Source organism: Calidris pugnax, unplaced genomic scaffold (assembly GCF_001431845.1).
Source record: "Calidris pugnax isolate Ruff unplaced genomic scaffold, ASM143184v1 scaffold24, whole genome shotgun sequence".
NCBI classification, from domain to species: domain Eukaryota; kingdom Metazoa; phylum Chordata; class Aves; order Charadriiformes; family Scolopacidae; genus Calidris; species Calidris pugnax.
Window position 1 is genome coordinate 21,669,132 of NW_015090922.1, and position 18,160 is coordinate 21,687,291.

At 36.8% G+C, this 18,160-nt stretch overlaps 1 protein-coding gene across 1 annotated transcript in view; it reads right to left on the bottom strand.

Annotated features, from left to right (window-relative positions):
* SDCCAG8 (serologically defined colon cancer antigen 8) overlaps positions 1 to 18,160 on the bottom strand; it is a 113,206-nt gene that overhangs the window by 39,828 nt on the left and 55,218 nt on the right. Inside the window, exons 14-16 of the mRNA XM_014950835.1 lie at positions 10,634 to 10,761; positions 8,449 to 8,557; positions 1,341 to 1,472 (exon numbers count right to left, since the gene is read on the bottom strand). Coding sequence (XP_014806321.1) covers positions 1,341 to 1,472; positions 8,449 to 8,557; positions 10,634 to 10,761 — 369 coding nt within the window. The remainder of the gene's footprint in view (positions 1 to 1,340; positions 1,473 to 8,448; positions 8,558 to 10,633; positions 10,762 to 18,160) is intronic.

Genomic DNA, 18,160 nt, shown 5'->3' on the forward strand with positions numbered 1-18,160 from the left:
CCTCAGTGCATGTCCCCCATATGCTAAGAATTCACCACAAGTAAAGAAACCAAAAAGGGAGGTGAGATGAACGGAAAGATTATGTGGTCACATAGATTAGGGACACAGTCATAGCATTTCAAATTTCTTTGTTCTCTGAGCTATAAAAGATGATGACAATCCTGGGTTACAGAAGAACAGGATGAGGTACAGACAGAAATCTGAAAAGGAAGAGGAAAGAATGGGGTCTGGATGACTGAAAAGAATGTACGGAAAGCTTGCAAGAAACAAGCTGATATGGACACACAGAGAACGAAGAGATGGTAGTAAAAAATATATTTAAAAATCAATAGTTGAAAAAGAATGAGCATACAAGACTGGTTGCTTCAACACATTAAGCTCTGTTCGTATCAGGTAGTCAGCAGTCAAAAAAAGCAAACAGCATTTTGCCCAGCCAGGACTACCTAGTCCAAATAAAGTTAAACTTCATTTTGCCTCTCACCACGGACAAGAGGAAGCCTGGCTGATTGGGTCTGCAGAGTTGCCTCTCAGTCATCTCCCTACTTTATCCTCTACCTCCACAACCATGCTTAAGCTCTTTCCAGTGCCTGTTACACTGAACATGGAGTAGAAAACAGAACAAGAAAGCTTAGATGAACTTTCTGGTACCAAAAAGAAAAGTCTCCACAGTGATCTTTAAGGACATCTAACCCAAAACACAGCACAAGGCATTATCAGTCTGGACACTCCTGCCACAACTGTCCATGAGTATCGGTGGAAATATTCCATACTAGACTTGCTGTAGTTGCTCCCAGCTTTTCCTGAGGAAGCTGCTGCTTCTCTGAAAAGGCTAATGTGCCTGGAAGATGTTAATAGTTCTCTGGTTACTAAGATCTTCTGTAAGATTTGTCTGTTTATACAAGTTAAATATTACTGTGAAAGGTAAGATGGTAAACCCAAAAAATACACTTATAACATGGCATTACAGAATCCACATCTGTATGCTACATTCATATTACTGAATAACATCCCCCCCTTTTCCCTTTTTTTTTTTTAATATGGTAAGACAATTCATCCAAGTTAGAGCAGAGAACAGCCGAAGCAGCCCACACACATATGTACTAGGCTTAAATTCTTTGGAAGATTATGTTGTTCAAGCTTTCCTTTTATTTATCCCAAACGGCACAAGTAAAAGATGTTATAAAAAAACTTGACAGAATGCTTGGGGAGAGGGAAGGGGTGGTCATTTTCATAAGGAAAGAATATCACTTTCAAACAACCCAGTGTCATTTTTATGTTTACACAACACAACAGGTACAGTAGAGCATACCACGTACTGACAGATTAACAGGACCTCCTACCTTGACTTCATCCTCTCATGCATTCTCCCATGCTGGATACATTGTTGGTCCAATTCATCATTCCGTTTCTGCATCTTCTCCAATCTGCCATGAAGATACTCTTTTTCCTGACTAAGCTGGTTGATTTCAGATCTACAGAAGTAAAACAGAGTGATGATGGATGTTGTCAGATTTCATCCTGCAGCGTGCCATCAATATGTGGCTTCAGCATTTATAAAATTCCATACATGTATATGTAATGCATAAACAGGCTATTACTAGAACTTTCAGAAACAAAACACTGTTTCAAAGAATCTTAAAACCAAAAATCATGATGCTGAAGGGTATCTGGTAAATATGCCAATGGCAATCGGTCAGTCATGTTAAATAAGATCAATAAATGTAAATTCATACTTGTTAAGCAAGAATTTGGGCAGCATTCGGAAAACACATTTCAAGTTCTTTGTTAGTAAAAGCTAATATCCAATTTAAAAATTGTTACAAAAAACTTGTTCAACCTTTACTACGCTGTACAGGTTGAACAGTCAATAGTGGTACTGCCCTAGAAACTTTATTAACCTAATATGCCCAAAATACCATTACACAGATTAAAAAAAATAAAAACATATTAAGAGGAAAGTGAATAAAACCTTGAGAAAACAAGGGACAAATCATAGAGGCACACCCTAATCTACATAAAACTCGGCACAGTCTTTAAGAAAATTAGTCACTTCTAGCAATTCTTATTCTTCACGTGTGAGCAGAGACACCAGATCCATGAATGACCCGGGACTGCTACTTGCTACATCTCTAACCATCAGCCCATGGAGAAACAGGCATGAGCTGTTTCTTAATATCAGGAAAAGATCTCAAATTAAATTGTGATAAAATATACATTATGCACTTGTACAGTTTAACTCTTTGGAAAAGGTTAATGAGAACATGTCAGAATCTGCTATACCATCAGAAAGTAAGAATCAAAAGCAAAGCAAATTTGTTTTATCATCTGCCACTCCAGATCTTGAGGTTAAAAAGCTTCAGATATATCTTTAAATCATAAACTTAAATATGCTGCAATTACAGCAGATAAAGATATTTTACCTTCCTGGCTGTTATAGAATGCAACAACAACTGACATTCTGAAAAATACAACAAAGCACGGGGGGGGAAGGAATACTCCTCCCTCAAAAACATGTTGTTACACTGACAAGTCAAATCTGAAAATGACAACATAATCTTTTCATGTTTAAATAGAGAACAATACATGATATCATCTGTAAATTTAAAAGAACTTAGCAATGGAAACTTTGGAAGAAGTCTGTTTGTAATTGAATATAGAGAGGGAGTTACAGCTCTATTAAGGAACATCACTGACAAATACATCAGAATCGTGCTGATGTAGTTGTACAGCAAACTTAAAAGCACAAGAGTTTCCTGGACAAGTATGTAACAGTGGGCAGGATGTTCTAGGAAGGTAACAGAAGTCAAATTTTTAAACCAATCATTTAACAGAAATACTAGTAACTTTAATGTCAGCATTGACAAAGCACTGTCAGTTGGACCAATTGTTCTCACCCAGTACAAATGCAGTCTGTATTTGATACTGGTACAGTAAGAAAGACAATTGGGGGATAAAAGCAAAGGTCCACTGCAGAGCAGCTTGACAGAGACCTGGCGTAACAAAGCACAACCAAGTGGTAACAGGGACTAAACTCAAGATTGCGTTCCTTTTTTGCCAGCACAATGCAACAACAGCATTTGCCACATGGGAATACTGTACATGATCATGCTTGCAGGGTTTTCCAACTGCAGGATCCTGCTTCTTTTTCTGTATTTATATGTGGCTGTCCCATTCACGGAAACAGCAGAAGTAACTTTCAAGGTGCTAAAAATCTCAAAGTTTTAAAGGGACTGATTTATCTCTAGCACATTTGAAGGTGCCTGAAGTATTTCTGGAAAGATCAAGGGATTCAAATCATCCAAAGTCAAAATGCTACTGAAAATTACAATTAATGAAACATAAGAAAGTACTGAATGAAATGAAAACATAATTAGCATGATCTCTAATCTCTAAAATATAGCTCTAAATGCCTGCTGCTTTGAACCATGTTACTTGTGTTCTCTTAAAACTTCTTTTGTAGTTACAGTTGAACACAGCAAAAGAAAAAAAAAATTTAGTCAAAATATTATTTACACAATGCCCTTTCCGAGTAAATGTCTAAGAGTTTGACCACCCAGATGCAAGTACTTCATTACACTGAGATTTTGGAGGGCAGCACATATGCAGGGCAGAATGCCTATTAAGGTCAATGTTAAAAGGTTCATGTTTTGGCATTAAAGAGACAACATCAATCCCAATACAAGACTGCACAGCAAGAGGCTTCATTATCACCTGACAAAGATTCCCTCTGCATCCTTAAATATACCACTCATCCACCTCAGTTTCCAAAGATTAAGATAGAGCAGTTAATTCTATGTGGTATTTAAATAACTTCAAAATTGTTGGGCTAATTCTGCCCCCCCATCAATTCTAATAAGTTCAAACAACGGTACTGAACATGATAGCACATTTATACTAGGAGTAGCAATTCCACACGGCCAGGGATAGGACCAGGTCTCCATAAATGCTTCTGAATCACTCTGCTCCCAAGCTGTCACAGCAGGGTTGGAAAAGACAGAGGAGTGCAGATGCCAAAGTACACAGTCCTGAACTTCAGAGACAGCACACAAGTAACGCCAGGGACAGAGGTAATTTAGAAAAATCTGTGCACTGTGCATTATGTCAGATGGATCCAGAACAACTAAAGGACACTAAAGGACACAGCATGAACATGCTGATGTGGCTCCACAACAGCTACTCTGGGTCCAACAGACCAAGTAGTAAGACTTAGAAGAAACTGAAGCATGCAGATGTTTGGAGTGTGGTCATCTGAGCTGGACTCTGCATGGAGTTGCACTTCTGCAGACTCAGGCTGGCCACACAAGTCATACAGTCATTTTAGTTTGTGCTCTTGGGATCTGATAGACTCAAAAGACCTGTATGAAATCAATATTATTTCAAAACTGCATAGAGAAAAGCTACAACATGACAGGAAAATGAAAACGTACAATGCATGCTTGAAATAGATGGATAGTAAGTTTTGCCAAAAATCTATTTATTTGTCGCTATATTGAAAATAATTGATGATAGCTGGATGGGTAGAACAGGGACAACAACAAAACCCCCTCTATATTTCTGAATCCGTTCAACTACCAGGAAAGCCTCAACTTCTACATAAAAACAAATTTAAATTTTTATCTATTATCCTTGCTGGAAGAGCCTTGGAAAAAAAAAAAACCAAACAAAACCCAGGTTCCTCCAAAGCATTCAAGTATTGGAGGCAAAGAACCAGGAAATATTAAATAGTCACAATTCAAAGTTAGTCTCAGGATACTTTCAGGATGAGCTGATTTTTGAACACTAAGGTGGCAATGCTGCCTTTACTCATCTGAACTGTTCTGCAGTGCTCTTTAAGCACTGCCTTTTTTTTCCTACTCAAAACCAATTGTTTACTTGTACAGCAATTAAATACATGCTCTAAATTTTTTTCTGCTGACACAGTATTGTTGCATATAATTTTAACGACTGATCCTTCAGACAGGCTGTTTCACATCTTCGTACGGCCACCTTCAACAAACATTTTGCTCCTGGTACTGAGCACAATGACTGCAGTCAACCAAACATGCAGAAAAATAGTTCAGCCGGGTGTGTGTTCTTTACTTCAATTAAACTCACACAGTTGGATGCCTACTGTTGCCAAACCAGTAATATAATTTATACATTATAGTCCAAACAGTAAAACTACACTAAAAGTCATTTAACAATATTTATAACACCATAAAATACAGTGTTAAAATATATGAACTGCAATATGTACCAAAATTATAAAATTTGTTTCTCATCATCAGTGATTAAAACCAGGATCATTGCTCTAGCTTCAATACTCACAACCCTGGTGACAGATTAGAATTCAAATCTTAATGATCAATTTACAATTAACAAGATAGAAGTGAAACAAATTAAACCAACCATTATATATAACGAGACCCAATGGACTCCCATTGTTCCCCTTAATTACAAAACGCAAATCACAAATACACAGTGGGTAGTGTTAAGCATTAATCTACAACCTAGAAACTCAGACAGTGACAATTGGAGAAAAAAAAAAGAACAAAATAACAGAGAAGAAATCAACAAAGGACTGTATTTTTTAAACATGCCTATGCATACAAAAACCTTCACAGACCCTGTCTTCTTTCTACACAGCTTGAGGGGTTTATAATTTGTCTGACATTGTCTTTCTGAAGCTTTTCTAATCCTGTGTAGGGGCTAGCTCACAAAAATGGTTCCAGCTTACATATGAACACGAAAACTTCAGTTTAGATTTCTCAGAAAATGTGTCTTGAATATAAAAAAAATATGTGCAATTGATAGGGGTCCCACTGAAATTGTGCAAGTATGTAGTTGTCACAGATAAATTTGAAATGCTTCTTATTACAAATAGGCCCTTTACTCCCTATCAAAACCTAAAAAGTTTATATAAGCCTACTTTTGCATTTGTTAGGAAATGAGCTTGAGTGTTTTTTCCAATTGACTAATGGTACTGCTAGCATACAGTTATTTCTTAACCCCATGGAAACTAAGGCACAAAGATTCTAGAAGTATAGCAAGAAAATACACGTCCAGGTCCAGAATTCTGTTTTTAAGGCCAAAACCATGGAAAAAACCTTTTCTATGCAAACAGGGCACACTGCCACTTCATGATCTGCTTTTATTAGTGTACATGAGAACTGAGATATAAAATCTTCCAAAAATTATTACTTTTTTTTTTCAAAAGACGAAGTTATATCATTCTGCCCCAGAATTTTGGTTTTATACTATATCCAGTGACAATGAGCATGAAGATTGCCTTTTGGAGAGATACTACTGAAAGATACATACTGACCGTGCATTTAAAACTTTGCCAAAGTAATTTTCTGCATCTGATCTCCTGATCACATCTCTTTTTGAAGCCATCTATTAGTTTACCATTTTCCACCACCTCCAGTTCCATCTTTCTGTTCTCATTTTCACATGCTTTCTTTGTCCCTACCTATTTCTCCATTCTTGTTATTGACTGCAGCAGCTTCTGCTCCAATGAAGGCAAGCTTGCGCTATTTTAGGGCCGCTTCTCAGAACTGCTTTCATACATTCTTCTACACCAATTCTTGTGCAAAATACCACTCTATGGAGATCCGAGAGGGCTCCTGTTCCCTTTTTCAGGTTCTCGACACAGTCAGCTAACGCTGCTAGGTGGAGAAACACTTGGCAATCTCTGCTATTTATTTTCAGAGAATAATGTGTTTTCACAGTATGTTTTCTGTCTTTCCTTCATCCTTTTACAGTTACTAGCCTGTGACTGTGAGCTCTAGCAACAAAGTCTGTGTGCATTTTTATTGCTGGAATAATAATACGATTTGAATCTATTTAGATTTCATACTACTTTAGAAGAGGAGCTCTGCTTTTTCAGAAGAAAAAAAATCTGCTTGCTTTTCTCTCAAGAACCCATCACAACATTTGCAAGGGAAGATCGCTTACATTTCCTCAAGTTTCTCATTTCTTTCCCAAACACTCTGGATGGGATTCATCTCCCAACTTCAGCCACTTAACACCTAGTCAACACTTTATATTCAGTGGAAAGTAGGATGGGCAGTACCTGTGGGAAGCATCATAGATTTTACATATAAATATATATATATATATATATATATATATATATATATATATATATATATATATATATATATATATATATATATATATATATATATATATATATATATATATATATATATATATCTGTCATCTACTTATATCATTCCCCTTTGACCATTCCTGGAAACAGGATACTGGGATAAACGAGCTCTTCTCCTGAGCGAGCGTTGCCCTTGTTACGTTACCTCAACAGGATGATTAAATCCACCCCGCAGCAGAAGAATCCTATCTGTCCCCCTGCTGTGGGGAAAACCAATTTCATCTTTGCTGAACGTTCTCCTTACTTCACATAAGCCACGCGAGATGAATCCTACACTTAATTAACAAGTTCACATTGCTTGAAATCTACAGAAGTTGCAGAATGCCAACACACCACTTAAGTCCTGCTTACTACTCTAAATATGAACGCTGCAGAAAGTTTCAGAGACTATCTTCACATTTAAAAATGCAAAATAAAATTGCTTACTAGTACAGTACTATAAAATTCATAATTTTTTAAAAAGAGATAGTCCTGTTCTATAAAACTTTTAAATAGATACTTTCATACTTTTGTATTTATTCAAACCAGTTATTGCTTCCACGTTTTGTTCTGTTCCTGAAATTTTAATGGCTTTGTATTTAAACCTGCTATTGATTTTAACAAGGCACCACATAACAAGCGGTAGCAGAATCAGAGCTTCAATAAGAAACAATTTTGACAACAATTATTTTAGAGATAATTATGAATGGAGCTTTAAGTAGATAATTAAACCAACAGATTACAGTTTTGAGAACTTTGAATATTTTTTATTTTTCACATATTTTCAGATAAACTTGAATTGTAGCTCTGTTAACAATTTTCCACTCTTCATATTAAGAATATGAATCATAGAATCATAGAATTGTCCAGGCCGGAAGGGACCTCCAAAGGTCATCTAGTCCATCCTCCCCGCAGTCAGCAGGGACACCCCCAACTAGACCAGGTTGCCCAGGGCCTCATCGAGCCTCACCTCGAGTATCTCCAGGCATGGGGCCTCAACAACCTCCCTGGGCAACCTGTTCCAGTGCTCCACCACCCTCACAGTAAAGAACTTCAGAAAGAAAAGAGTATGCAATTTTTACATTATAATTGTCTAAGAATTTGAAAGTAATAGCTAGAAATATAATCTGAAAAGAGAAAAATTAGAATTATCCTGGATAAAAATCCATCCGTGTTTCTCAAGTGGCATATATTATATTGAGATGATATGTAATACCTGGGACAAGATGAATAATAATAAATATTAAAATATAAATAAAAAAATAAGGAAGCATGTCCTAATAATAAAAGGAACAGAACAAGAAAAATATACTAACCTGTATTTTTCTGATGTTTGTTCCAACTTCCTTGCCAACATACAACATTCTTCCTTTAATTTTGCTATGAATGAATTCTGGGAGGTCAGCAATGAATCCAGTTCATTTACTAGAAATTATAAAATGATAAAACTAGAAATTTATTTTACAATTATATACATTTATAGATAATTTAGAAATATTTTTATATATTCTTAATTTCTTTCCCCTAGATCCTTCTGGTTTGGGTATGTTTTTTAAACTTCAGCTACTTGGAAATGGAATGATGACATCATCATTCACCAAATAAAGGCTCTATGTCAGAATAAGCTAATGTAAAATGTTAAAGTGATATTACCACTGAATCAAGGTCTTGTATGAGAAGAATCACCATAAAGACTACATATGTAACTTGGTGATTTTGCTTTTTAGTTGGAAGTTCATTGACATTTCTGGGAGGAATAAAATTGGCAAGCCACGCCTTAGCAGCATTTTGCTTGCTTAACTCCTTAAAAAAGCAGTTCTTGTATTTACTGGGTCTTGTGCTTCCTATGATTAATATATATTTTTTTCTCTTTAATGATAAGATATAGACTTATTGTCCAGTGACAGTTAAAGTGAAACCATTTCCTAAATTAATTTTCAGTTACTATCAGTTTGGGCTGCACCAAAACTCATGACCTAGAAATAAAGAATCTTTATTCTTTCAAAAGGAAGATATTGCAAAACTATGTTTCTTGATTTCTGCTTTTAAAATCAGAGAAAGAGACCATTGTTACCCAAATTCCTTGTATGTGTGTAGGGTCATAATACACAAGGGTTTCTTTATGAGCATAATAATTTACTATCATTTTCAACTCCTCCTAATCCTACTAGAGATATATAAAAACAAACTTAGCCTTAATGTTGTTTCATTTTTGTATACTGGGACAATTTATGCTCCAGGAGGGTAAATTACACATCTCTTGTGCAAAATTACACTTGGTCATATGCAGATGTGCTCGCTAGAGTAGAGAAAAATGATTCTGATTCTTTTCCTTTCCTACTGTGTAGACAGCAGCCATAATGGAGCTGTTTGCATTCTCTGAATACATGGAAAGGTCCTCTAGTACTGTGATAATGCTGCAAAAAAAGCAGAAAATCAGATACCAGACGTAAACGTGCATGCTACCTCAGGTATTATCTGACGCTGCTTAGGATTAATACAGGCTATATCATTTTTTTAAAGGTACTGCAGGACTGGTGGGTAAAAATGATGTTTTATTAAACATATGAATATGCCATGTTCCATAAGAGCTGAAGCTCCTCCTTCTTTCTATGCTCAGGGGTTAGAGATTTCCACCCTAAAAATTTCTTTTTCTTGTTTATAATATATACCTTTATTTATGTTGTTGGCATAGTACTTAACAATAACAAAAAGCTTTTTTTGTTTGTTTGGAAAACCCATTTTACTTCCAGATGAAAGGTTAGAAGTTATTGATCAGCTAAGTCAATGCAATGAAGTCTCCTATTATGAGAAGCTGAAGTATGCAAAGGATTAAACATCTTTCTTCTAGATTGAGGGTGTGTGTGTTGCGGGAGGGGGGGGGGCACATGGTAATGCTAAAAATGTTTGAGGCTGCAAAGATTAAATAAAGGAACATATCAATTTGGAGCCAGTGAATTACATCCAGCTGCGACAGTGAATTAAGAACCGATTAATGGCTAAAGCTTTTCTCCAGTTTGGATGCCGAAGCAAACTCATTAAGCTTTTAGAGTAGCTATAATGTGTGTACTGTGGGAACTGTTCAATGCTATTCAGGAGACTTTAACTGTAAGCTCAGAGCATTTCCCGCAGAGCTTCTGATGCTATTTTCTTTATATAACATGTGTGCCTGAAAATCCAGCCAAAAACAAGCCCTTTGTTTTTCTACTTTGTTGTGGTCTCTCTCAGCTTTACGTTTCTTGAACACAGGTAAATAAACTCATAATCCAGATGGTGCAACAGATGTGAGAGCAGCACTCTGAAATCAACAGACAGTGGGCAATACTTTCCATTTTCTCTTTTAAACGCTAACTAATATGTAATTCGGAATCTCCGGTGTAGTTAGCATCTGCTCCCTTCGGCCAGCCAAAGGTTACAGGTGTTCCTGATGTCATTTCACAGTAAGGCGTGGGCCTGGCTTGTGAGTGAGTGCCCAGGCTCTAATCTTTCCCTACCACCTACCAGTTTTCTCATGCTGGGCCTCCATTTGCTGCATCTTCTGTGTCAGCTCCTGCTCTCTTTGCTGGGCCTGAAGGGCTCGGGCCTTTGCTTCATTGCTAATGCTTTGCTGAATGCTCTCTTTCTCCAATCTATAAAAAAAGAAAAAACAAATAGGAAATAAAGAAAAATAAAATCACATACTGAAGATGATAAATTAAAAAGGCAAACCAGCACATTCAATTAAAGCAACCAAAAAATTACCTGGCCAAGCTCTTCATATTAAACATTCCCCTCCCATTTCATGTTATACAAACTGACCTTTGTCTTACAATGTCAAACATTCTCCAGTGACTAGCAGAAAATGCATTAAAAATATGATCTATTTCCTGAGCAAAAATCAGCCATTCAGACAAAAATACAGTTTCATTTTTGCAAATTTTAAACTTAACCTCTTTTCCATAAGGAAGTTCCCCAGCATCCACTTTGCACTGAACAGATTATTTGCATTTTATTTTAAATGCTATTTATTTAATTCTGCAGCGAAGCTTAGGGACCTGACCCTGAGATGGACTGGTTCCCAGTGAACCAGCAGGAGATAAGTCAATGGGAGCGATTGCCACAGTGCTCATAATACAGCTACTCTCTAAAGCTTAATGAGTTTTCTTAAGCAACCAAACAAGTTTTAACTATTAATTTATGTAAATAGGAGATGAATGCATCCATTACAATAGAGAAAACTGTTAGCATAACAGAGGCCCAGCCCCTCGTGGTTCTGCTCACTGGGGGGTTGTACAGGAAGGTCTAAAGCCCAGTACTATTATTGAAGTACACAGGCAAGAGAGCAATTTACTTGACCAGATATGCAAGATGGGGCAATCTACTCCTGAGGCAAAACAAATGCTAGACTACCACACTCCATTGAAGCATTTTATTTAATGCAAGCCAAGCAAAAACAGCATGGAAAATAAAACCCAAAAAAGATGTATGCATATAAATTAGAAAAGGTCTTAAACTGCAAATTCATATCTAGACTTTCCCAAAGGTCGTGAATATTTATCTGGTGCACACTAGGATCCAGATTCAAAATTTCAGTGAGTTCACACATACAAGGACTGATTTCTAGATTTCAAATGACATATATGCACACAGTTTTCTACTGAAACTACATTTAATAGCTTGGGATAGGTTTCAATAAGGTCTTGTAAATGTGTTGTTTCGTTTTAGAGATAATACCTATTTCAGGGGACTGCAAAACAGAACACAGGCATAGATCATGTAAGGATAAAGCCACATCTCATGTGGTTGCTGCACTTAACCTTTGGATTGGTGCCTAATAACCCATCCGAGATATTGCAATATCTCAGCATGACACACACAATGTTAAATCTTCTCTCTTAAATTTACCCCAAAGCAATACAAATGGTGGGTCACATTACACTAATTCCTGGTCCTGATGTTGCAAGCCCTACCTTAGGCAAAACTCCCTTTGAAATCACAGGCAGTTTTTTCTGAGGTAAGACTGAGAATGATTTGACATAGAGAATACATTTATATAGGAAGAATATTACAGCGCTAAGGAAACAAAGCACTTTTTTAAAGGAAATTTCATACACTGAACTGCGATTTATCACATAATTCTCAGAATTACTTCATAACCATATTGGGGCTATCCTAAGGAGTGATGCTTGCATTATTTCCTAAGTGTGAGCTCCAAATACGGAAAGCATTACTATGAAAAATCTTTCCGTATTTGCAGGGAATCAGTATATTTAAATCCCTTCTTCCCTTCCAAACATCTTTTACCTTCAGACAGTTGTGATAAGCACTGTTCTGCTCAAAAAAACCCAAACGCACCAGCACCTAACACATCCTCCAGACACTTTCAGCTAAAGGAAGTGGCAGTAGCACAGTATTTTATCTGATAGTGTCTTCTGTGAGATGGTTGTGCGCCGTTGGGTGCTGGGCTGTCATCTGGCACACAGCTGGCTGGCTAGCATTCTGCTGGGGGTAGCCTTCAGCACGTATCGAGCTGCACGGCTCAAGCTACCACGGCAAGCCTGTAAAGGTCCATTTCTTATTGCGAGGATCCCTCCTGTCAAACACATGCTAACAGGCAAGTTCCAAATAAATGGAGAATCTACTACCACCAGAAACACTCTCTTGCTAAGGCAATCCATCCAAAATAGCCACTCACTTGCACTAGTAGCTGTAGAGACCAAACTAGCAGGAGCTCAGAAACCATGGATACATGGAGTTCCCTATGGCTGAAGTGTATGTGGGGTAGGTGAAAACAGATGAGTTTATAGAGTGGATAAAAGCTCAACTATAAGACTAGGAAAACACAGGTAAGTCTTATGTAGAAGAGTAGCTGACTAGTCTCAATTTTAGCACCTAGAAAATTTTGGGATTGAGACACACCCAGTGTCTGGATGAGACATCCACAATGAAGAGCTGTATCTGAGGTGCCTAGAGCTGCCGAGGAATGAAAAAATCCCCTGGAGCCAAAGCTGTCTAAACTGAGTGGCAAGTCTTTCACCCACACCTTGAGTTGACACCTTCATTGCTTTCTAAGTCAAATCTCTCTGCCCCCCTACAGAAAATTTCCACAACACATTTTACAAATATGAGAAAAAAGAAAAAAAAAACAACCAAGCAATCAACAAAAAACTTCACAAGTAAAACATTGCAGAAGGCGGCCCAAGAGGTTTCAGGAACTATTGGTAACATTTCTGCTACAACCAACAAATACTGCAGGAATTTTAGGTTTGACACTGGCTGCTTATTTGCAGTTACTCTGAATTTTGAAAGAAGGGGAGCTTGATTTAAGAAAATGGAAAGCTATGGACCGTAAAGCTAAAGCAGAAGTATTGAACTCGTGGTAACTTTCATTTTTGTGCCATAAAGTCAGAGCAATCAAAGACTCATTCACACAGAGGCAAGCTCAAGCTCTCCTTGAGCCCTGTTCTGAAGTGCAAGTTTTCCACAATGATTTTAGTTCTAAGCCCTGATGGTTTTGAGCCTGGGTTACGGCTGTCAAGAGCAGCCCATGTAGTTAACTCATTCACATCTCAATGAACTGGATATTGGTTTGCTGTGACCGAAAGCTATGCTTTCTAAATATTCTCAACAAAACACAGGGCACAGTAAAATATAACACAGGAAAAAGAACAAAATTGCCATCACTAGGAAACCTTACAAAAATCCGTGCTGAAATGAAGTGAAAATTCACTTTGACCTCAAAGGTAATATAACAGTATGCTGGCTGAATTTGAGCTGAATTTAATAAAAAACCCAAACCCTTTCCCACCACTAACAAACAAAAACTGGATCACAGATCCATTTTCAGTAGAAGACTGTTCTCTGCCAAATGGCTTTGCAGTAAAGAAAAAGGAAGGTTGTAAAGACTGGTGATGTGAAAGTCTTATTTGATGTAAAAAATAGGTCATCGATTTTTGACTGTAAAAGAACAGAACTTAGATTGATAAAACTTAGAATTTCACAATGCAGTTCAATTGTAGGTATTTCTGCAAGAGCCTTTTTGTTTTGGTAACAGTAAAAATAAAAAATGAAAAAATACAGGATGAGTCTCAATGCAGAATTAGGCCTCTGACTGGAGGTTGCCAGTAAGTCTTCTGACAAAGCAACTATGATGAGAAGCAAACATGCTTCCTATATTGACTATTTGATTTTTCCATGAGATCAACATGTGGCATTTTGTAAAAAGCTAATGGATCCATTAGTAAGGACTATGAACTTAATTGGACAAATTAAAATATTCTAGCAATTAGCTCAGTTCAATGGCACAAAAGAGGCTATCCTAACTTTATTTTTGACACCTTAATTTCTTATTAATTATAGTTGAAAATGTAAAAATATTTTAGACTTTAATATACACTTTAAACTCGACTTCATAAATTATTAAGGCATTTAATGTTCCAAGCATTTGAGATATCTGAACTAACAAGACTGTTAGTCTAAATAATGACCAGTCCTGGAAGTCAGCATCAACACTCATATTTGGGCAGCAAGAAGACCAGTAGAGCCTAACACTGATGGTTTTACTACACGCCTGAGTGGCTGAGCTCATACCTCTTTCCAGATAATAGGTAGCCAAGTGGGCCAGCACTGTGAACTACTGCTCAACAGATCTCATCAGAAGAGGGAAAGCACTCAGCTGAGGGCTCCCTCAGCTCTTCCAGAGGAAAGGGGCTTCCTCTCCCACTACTTTAGAAAACAAAAGCAGCGTAGCACAAACTTCTACATAACAAATGGAAAAAAAAAAAATTGAGAATGTACCCAAGCACTTTAATTCCCAGTATCTTTGACAAAATCCAGCCTGGAGGCATTCAAATCAATTAGAACACTTTTGAAAATAAGACTTGAAAGCCTACTTGTATTAGGAAACCTAAAGACTTCAGCCAATAGCTTTGGGTACAAAGGCCCAGCAATATTTTGTGCAGTCTACTTCGCAAGCCCTTCACAATACAGCTCTAGTGGACTGTCCATTACAAGCAGCTTTCTGAACCATCTTCTTGCAGGTTATCTCATATTATTATTTCAGCTACAAATGTCAAGGGAAAAATGGAAAATCAGAGTATATCTTTGCTCTTCTCTCAGGCTACAGGAAAATAAAACAACCCACAGCAACGTTCACAGTGAAAAAAACACCAAAACTCCCCCCCAAAAAGCCAACCCCCCCCCTTGAAACAAGAGGTCACAATACCTATCCTATTCTATAAGGGGAAATATAAGAAAAACATTTGCAGTCCCTTACTTTACTATCAGAAAGCATTCAAATACTGCAATGCTAAAGGTCACAAAAGAATGTATATAGAATAAGATCATATGTTGGGTCAGAACACTTCACAAATTTCTTCGCTCTGTTCTCCATATGTATCTGCATAACTATGTCATACACAGAAGGATAAGGGCTTGTCTTTTTTTTAGGTCAGCAGACAAGCCTAAAGGTTGGTCTGCAAATATGAAAAAAAAATGCAACTTGCCAAGAAGTCATTCTTCCCAGGAATTGTCTTAAATAATTTTCTCTATTAATGTAAAACTCCTAAAACTGCTTTCAGACTTGCCTTTCAATATAACAGCACTGCAGTATCCTGTCCAGCCACTTATAATGGAGAATGTGTTTACAGCATTTTATCCTATGCTATCTGAAGTCTCAGTGTTTTTAAACATTTAGGTAAGTAAATACAGCACAGTAAGACCCCAGATTCTGCAGGTATATAACTAAATGCTGTTTTTACATGTCGCTATGATTCAAAATTATTAATTTCAACACCTAAATTAACAGACATGTAGAGCATATACCTTGCTCATATGTTCGGATCGAGTCAATAATAAGATTCAGGGTCACAAGATTTCACCCTTCCCTTAAGTCAGGCTTCTTGTTTAGCATTGCTGGTAATTTTCCTTTGTAAGGCCTATGTATTTTCATCTGTCCTTTTTAATACCTAGGACAGAGGACATAGCTGGACAGCATTTCCTGGTTTCCTCTTATAAAACATGGTAAATTTTTTGCCATCCATTTCTTTGTAATAAAGGTTTTGATTTTTTCAGCGCACGTGTAAATGTTTGGACTTGGCTGGGTTTTATGGCTCTTGGTGCGTTTACAGGGCAGAAGGAGAGGCACGACATGAATATTCTTATGTCAAAAAAATAAACAAAAAAAGATGCACACGTGTGTGCTTGTGCAAGAATTATGTAGAAATACCTTTTAAAAGCATCATGATCAGGTAATTTCTTTAAGCCTCTCCAAGGAGCTGAAAAATTGCCCTTCCTGTATCCCATTGTGGGAATTACCCACTGAGTTGCTCTTTATGTCTGTTTCTGGGAGCTGAGCGGATGCTGGTTCTGGAGCCGGCTGCCAGGTCTGCTCAGCAGAAAGCTCAAGTTTCTGGAAACTGCCCCAGCCAGCACACTGCGTTTGGTGAGCTTCAGTACAATCTACATTCGCATGGTCAAAATTTGCAGGGACCTAATTCTTAATTTAATTGGTAGATTTGGAGGACTGTGTCATTGCTAAGGATGCGTGTGCTCCTATTTGTGAGAACTGAGGCATTAAAAAAATAATAAAATTTTAATTTTTGTTTTTACATCGTAAGTTGCCTAGTTATATTAGGTGAGAGATACAGAGAGTTTCCTAAAATAATGAAATGTCAGAATTTTGCTCTCATAGTGATGTGAAGCAGAAGCTACTACAAGCAATTAGAAAAGTTATGTAAAGGTCAAGGGTTTAAAAGTGGTAAAAAATTAAGCATTCAAATCGATTCAGCTCTTTAAATATGGATCTGGAAAGTTAGAAGATGCTACAGAAATAACTTTAAAGTAGAAACACCTTTAAAGTATGTTAACACTTCTGGGGTAGAAAACATGAAAAGATTAATCTCTGTCCACATTTCCAATTTTGTTGAGAGACTAAATACAATTATTTGACAAATTAGCTTAAAACTATTTTTCCCAATGCAAATAATTACCCAACTGTGTCCTCATTCCCAGAATCCAAATAATGTCAACTTGCTATACTACATTCTATTTTTTTCTGAGAATTTCAATTTTACTGAAACTGAAATCAGTGCATATGACTTCCTTGTTCCCACTGAATTTTTTTTCCAGCTTTCTCTATTGCAGCTACACCATTAGAACCACCTTATAATCTTAATATATATTTGCACTTTATGTAATATTAAGATGTACACAGAAACAATAAAATACTAAGTCTAAAACTTCCACTTTGCCCTTTACAAGTTGAGGCATCAGAAAATGTTATACATTAATGGCTGCACATAAAAGATTCCTACTACATTTTTGAGTAATTGTGTACTTGAAAACTACTTCAAAATTACCACTTTTTACCACAATTCAAAATCGGAGATACTGATGGGCACGAAAAAGATGGAAAGTTGTAAGGGCACAGGACCGAGAGACACAGAGTGTTACTCCTATGAAAGTTTATGATGTAAAGAAGCTTGAAAATAGTTAACTTGAGTATATACATAACTGGTGGTATATTCCATCTCTACTTCTATCTACTAGGTTTATCAACAAAATGAAAGGATTCAATTTCTTACTTGAAATTCAGCATAAAAGAAAGAATTTGCAAACACCTAGCCTATAACATGATTTCATTCTTTTGGTGTTATGCCTTCAAGATATTCACAGAAAACTACAGTTTTTTGTGTTTCTGAATATTCACAGTTCCTCCATGTAGACAATAACTATTTTTCAGTCCAGATAATTTTCTGTATACCAAGTCACAGCCAAATATTATCATTAATTGTCCTCAATTTCATTGTTAGAAAAGAAAAGAAGTGTCTCTAACAGTAATTAACATCTCTTATTAGGTCACATATACTGACTTAGAACCACAATATAGTTTTTCTGACACCTCTATAAGCCTTGCCAGCAAGATATGTACCTTGTAAGTAAACACCCATCTCACAGTGCTTGTTACCATCAGATCATGAACTAATTGGCTGATAAGTCCCTATAGAAACAGACAATTAAGTACAGAACAGAAGTTGCATGGGAAGATGC